Genomic DNA, 5,298 nt, shown 5'->3' with positions numbered 1-5,298 from the left:
GAGAGGAACAGGGAGAAGAACAGGAGAAGAGCAGGGTGAGGATCAGGGTTCAGAACAGGGTTCAGAACAGGGTTCCTGCTGGCCGGGCCCGGGGGCGGCGAGCCCTCCACGAGCACACGGAGACACCCAACGTGCTCCCCCCGGCCGCCTCCGCGGGGATGCGACACCGGAGGGGTGGGTGGCTCTAGGGGGGGTGTCCTGCACCCCTAATCCTGCTCCAAGCCCCCCACACCCGTCCGAGCACGACGGCACCTCCGGTGCAGCAGGACAACGTCGCCCGGCGCTCCCGCTCATGCAGCTCTCCGGGAAAACGGGCACCAGGAGAGCTCCGGCCCCGGCTCCCCACGCCCCCCGTGCCCAGCAGAGCCCCCCGTGCCCGGCAGAGCCCCCCGCCCTTACCCAGCTCCTCCAGCTCGGCCGTCATGGACTTGGACCGCAGCGTCAGGGTGGTGCTGGGCGCTCTCTTGGGAGGCGGCGGAGCTGAAAGGAAGAGAGACGGCATTTTGCATTTCTTGTCCAGGAACTTACGAGGAGTGGCCAGATGCAGGTGCCACTTCTTCTCCACAGCCTGGATCTCCTCGTACTCGCGGGATGAGGAGTCGCACTGCTGCAGGATCTTATTGAGGCTGCGCGTGGAAGCGAACTTCTTCATGGTCTCGGTGCCACAGTCCCGGGCACGGGGCGAGGCCCCCGGAGCTCCCGCAGGAACGTGGAGCCCTCAGCCGAGGAGCAGAGTCCAAGTCATGTCCCTGGGCTGCGCCTTCCCCCCTGGGAGAGGCTCCGGCCACGGGAGCCCCCCGCGAGTCAAGCCCGGCTCGGGCAGCGCCCGCCCGCGGGGGCTCGGCTGTCACGGCCCCGCCATGGCCGGGGGTGGGAGGGAGGAACGCGGCCGGTGGGGCCCGGCTCCGGCTGTCCTTCCTTCCTTCCTTCCCGCCTCGTCTGTCCTTCCCGCCTCGGCGCAGCCCCCGGAGCGCAGCCCACCCACCCTCCTCCGCCGTGCCCGGGGCCGGGATGATGCTCCGCTCGCTCCGGCCCTACGGCAGCGCTGGCGTCCGGCTCGGCGACGACGGACAACCGGGACACGTGGTGGCCGGGCCGGGCCGTGGGAATGGCCCCGAGGGCTCCCTATCCCGGGCTGCCATGAGCCGTGAGCCCACCGGCACGGGGATGAGTTGAAGGCTCTTCCTCTTCACTTGGGTGCCTCCTCCTCCTCCTCGCTCGCTGACAATGCTGGATTCAACGCTCAGGCATTGCCATGGCAACTGGAGCTCCAGGCTCTGCTGCTGCATCAGGGACCCAACGGGGCGGATTCAGCCCGAGCCAGTCCCACACAGGCCCCCGGCACCCCGGGAAGGGGGCGAGGGGGGTCTGAGCCCCCCGGCCCCGCTGCAGACGGGGGGTCCCGCACGGGGGACCCGGCTCTGGTCCCCAAACTCCAGGCTGGAAGAGCGGCCACCCGGCTCCGGGCTCTGGGAATGGGCAGCAGGCACCGGGCAGTGACAGGCGGCTGCTCCCCGGCTGCGGGGCTGGAAGCACCGGGAGAAGGGGCGAGTGGCACCCCCGGGGGTCCCAGGGCTGATTCCCGAGCTCAGCCTTTCCCACGGCTCCGCTTTTGTGCCGTGACAACATAATTGCAGCTCTCGGTGCCAGCGGAGCTGCTCCCTCCCCCTCGCCCCTCGTGCTGTGCTGGGAGCGCCCTGATCCCGGCCCCTGCTCCCATCCCTGTGCTCCCATCCCTGTGCTGCCATCCCTGTGCTCCCATGCCCCTGATCCTGGCCCCCATCCCTGTGCTCCCATCCCCCTGATCCCAGCCCCCTGCTCCCATCCCCCTGCTCCTGGTCCCACCGTTCCCATCCCCCTGCTCCTGCCACCCCACTCCCATTCCCATGCTCCTGTCTCCCTCATTCCCATTCCCCTCCTCTTGTCCCTCCTGTTCCCATCCCCTGCTCCTGTCTTCCATGATCCCATCTCCCTGTTCCTGTCCCCCCCACTCCCTCCCCCCTTCTCCTGTCCCCTCCATCCCATTCCCAGTGTGGGATTGCCAGTTGCAATCCCTCCAAAACCCTCCTGCCCACCACAGCTGGATTCCAGGGTGTGTCCCTCCTGGACACAGCCGTGTCTGCCTCCCATCCAGGTGTCCCTGCCTTCCCCACCTGGGTGTCCCCAAGCCCAGGGGTCCCAGCAGGTGACCAGCAGCCCTGGGACCGTCCATGCCAAAGGAGCCCCCAGGGATGGGAACAATTCCAGGATGGGGCAGCCACGGCTTCTGGGCAACCTGTGCCAGGGCCTCCCCACCCTCACAGCTGGGAATTCCTTCCCAATATCCCACCTAACCCTGCCCTCCTCCAGTTTAAGGCCTGCAGGGAAAACAACCTTAGTGTTGGTGCCACATTTCTGTGTGAGAGCTGGAGAGAACCAAGGTGCTCAAATCCCTGAGGAAGCACAGGCTCCATCCCGGCACCCCCTGAGCTCCTGCGGGCACCATCCTGCCCCCAACACCCCCGGGGCCTGTTCCCCACCCTGACACCCCTCAGGGAAGGGGGTCTCTGCTCTCCAGCACCGTGTGGAGCAGCTGATCCCAAGGAGTTGGCTCCAAGCTTTGGGCACACACGGCTCCGGTGGGAAAACAGAGCTGGTGTCCTGCATCCCAGCAGGGGTTGGGATCTGCCAGAGCTCCCCTGACCACCTGCATCATTTTTTAATAACAGTAATTTCGTTTCCAAAATGAACTGTGTGTCCTGCCTGGATAAAACCAGCTTAGGTCAGGAACTTCCATCTTTCTGAGGAATATCGTTTTCCCAGATTTCAGCTTCCACTTTTCAATAACATTAAATTCTGTTGTCTTCAGCCTCATAAAAAAACCCCCCAAAGGCTTCAAAACGCAATGGCAGCAGAATGCTCAGCTTTGTGAGAAGTATCTGCACCAGTGAAAACTAAAAGGGAGCCTGATGACTTTTCCTTCCTCCTGATCCACTCGGATCCCTGGTGTTGAACTGCAGGTTTTCCAGCGCCTGGCTTTGGAAAACTCGGTTTTAACGGGCTGTCAGGACAGAGCCTATTCAGTGGCTGGTTGGTTAGGCAGGACTCAGTAGCTTAGGGGACACTGAGCTTTACTCTGAGCTCTGCTGAGCTTTACTCTGAGCTTTTCTCTGCCTGTTCTTCTCCCAAGACCATCGGCCCCACCCGCAGCCGTGGGCGCATCCCGGTGCTTCCCACTCGGAGCTGTCTGTGCCTGGCACAGCCACATCACCTCTCCCAGTGCCCTCCCTCCTCACTGGTGCCACTGCAGACCCTCTGGTGGCTCCCACCCCTGGGTGACATGTCCCCCCAGCCCAGGGAATCCCGGGATTCACACCTACCCTTCTTCCGAACCACTTCCTCCGACTCCGGCTTGCGGCTGACGGACACGACCTTCATCACCAGGTGGTTCCCCCCTTGCCGGATCAGGGACACCACCTGCTTGTGCCCCACCTTCACCACGTTCACACCATTCACCTGGGGCAGAGCAGAGACACCGTGAGAGCTGCCTGTCGGGAAAACTGAGGGATGTCATCCCCAAAACCCCATTATTTTGCACCTCTCCCTGGGTTTTTTTCAGCCCGGGACTCACGGAAGTCACCTGCCAGTGACCACAACCTTTTCTGGAGGAGGTGGACATCCCCCTTGCAGCTGAGCTGACAAGGCAGATCAACTGAAAAAATGGGTGTTTCCCAGTTTTTCCTGGGCACTAATTCGTCCCTGGAAGGGTTCAACATCCCTGGAAGTGCCCAAGGCCAGGTTGGATGGGGCTTGGGGCAAGCTGGGCTAGTGGAAGGTGTCCCTGCCCATGGCAGGGGGTGGCACTGGATGGGCTTTAAGGTCCTTCCAAACCAAACCATTCCATGATTCCATGAGGCTCCTGGATCTGCAGGACTTGAGCTGTGCCTCGGGTGTTCCAGAGGTGCTGGAAGAGCGACTGATCCAACAGCTCTGAGGCACCAACCCAAAAATAACCTGGAAAAGGCAACCTCAGCACTGGGGGATGGACCGAGGAGCCAGAACAGGGAGCAACCAGGGAACAAGGGACAGGACAAGAGGAAACAGGCCCAAGCTGTGCCAGGGGAGGGTCAGGCTGGACACTGGGAAAATTCCTTCCTGGAAAGGGCTGTCAGACATTGGAAAGGGCTGCCCAGGGCAGGGCTGGAGTCCCCATCCCTGCAGGGATTCCCAAACCCTGTGGATGTGGCACTTGGGGACATGGGGCAGTGGTGGCCTTGGTAGTGCTGAGGGACAGTTGGATTTGGTCACGTGGGCTTTTCCAACCTCAGTGATTCCATGATTCCATGAACACAAGGGTCTCACAGACCCTCACTCTGGGTCACATTTCGGTGCTGAACTAAATTCTGAAATGGATCATCCCTGTTTTCAGAGCTGCAAAGCTTCGGAAATAATCCTTTTACTTCAAATATCCAATCATTCCATCGATCCAATTTTGTTCATAGTTGATTCCATAGCGATTCCATTTTCAACAAAACACGTGTTTTCCTCAGAAAATGTGACTCTGATCCAATTACCAACCTCCTCTGGTGAAATCAGCTCTTCATCTTGGGGTTTTTTTGGACAAATGGGGTGGAATGGATTGAATCCCAGAGCGTGGTTATCCTGTATATCCTCCTCCCAAATGATCCCAAATTTCCTTTATGGAGTTTTCTGCTGGCAATTACATCCTCCTTTTTAACCCTTTATCCACTGCCTCCAGCACCTGACTGCTTAGTTTTCTTGCCAGCAAATGATTTCACCCTCACAGGTTGGGAAATAACTGGATCATCCCTCTGCCTCTTCCCAAACCCAGTGCTCTGCCAATCCTGGCACTGCCCCAGGATCACACAGCTGAAAACTGAAAATATTGGAAAACCACCACCTGGAAAATGCTCAGAGCTTTGGTTACTGATGGCCTGGGAAGGGTTTTGTCACCTGCATGGGACACTAGGACATCACCCTGCTCCTTCCCAGGGAACAGACCTGGAACAGCCTGGTGCTTCCAGCTTTTATCATGGAATTCCAGGATGGTTTGGGTGTGAAGGGACCATCCAGTTCCAACCCCTGCCATGGGCAGGGACACCTCCCACCAGGCCAGGAACAACACCTTGCAGAAAGCAGGGAAGAAAAGCAGCCAAGAAGCTGGAATGACACAGGAGGTCAGGGATGGATGTCACCCAGGAAAGCTGATCATGGGGGAGACCCGTCAGGCAGCTGCTTGGACTGTGCAAGAATCCCAGGATCCCTGAGGCTGGAAAAGCCCTCCCAGCCCATGGATCC

The 5,298-nt window shown here is 60.2% G+C and overlaps 1 protein-coding gene across 1 annotated transcript in view; it reads right to left on the bottom strand.

Annotated features, from left to right (window-relative positions):
* Window positions 1-232: 232 nt before the first annotated feature.
* Window positions 233-5,298, bottom strand: part of LOC113940196 (SH3 and multiple ankyrin repeat domains protein 3-like) — a gene marked incomplete at its 3' end in the record, with an annotated part of 23,690 nt that continues 18,624 nt past the window's right edge. The window contains exons 3-4 of the mRNA XM_027631304.1: window positions 3,360-3,495; window positions 233-480 (exon numbers count right to left, since the gene is read on the bottom strand). Of these exons, the coding sequence (XP_027487105.1) occupies window positions 233-480; window positions 3,360-3,495 (384 nt within the window). The remainder of the gene's footprint in view (window positions 481-3,359; window positions 3,496-5,298) is intronic.

This window comes from Corapipo altera, unplaced genomic scaffold (genome assembly GCF_003945725.1).
Source record: "Corapipo altera isolate COAL_440 unplaced genomic scaffold, ASM394572v1 131668, whole genome shotgun sequence".
Classification (NCBI taxonomy): Eukaryota; Metazoa; Chordata; class Aves; order Passeriformes; family Pipridae; genus Corapipo; species Corapipo altera.
This window is presented reverse-complemented; position numbering and strand designations above follow the sequence as displayed.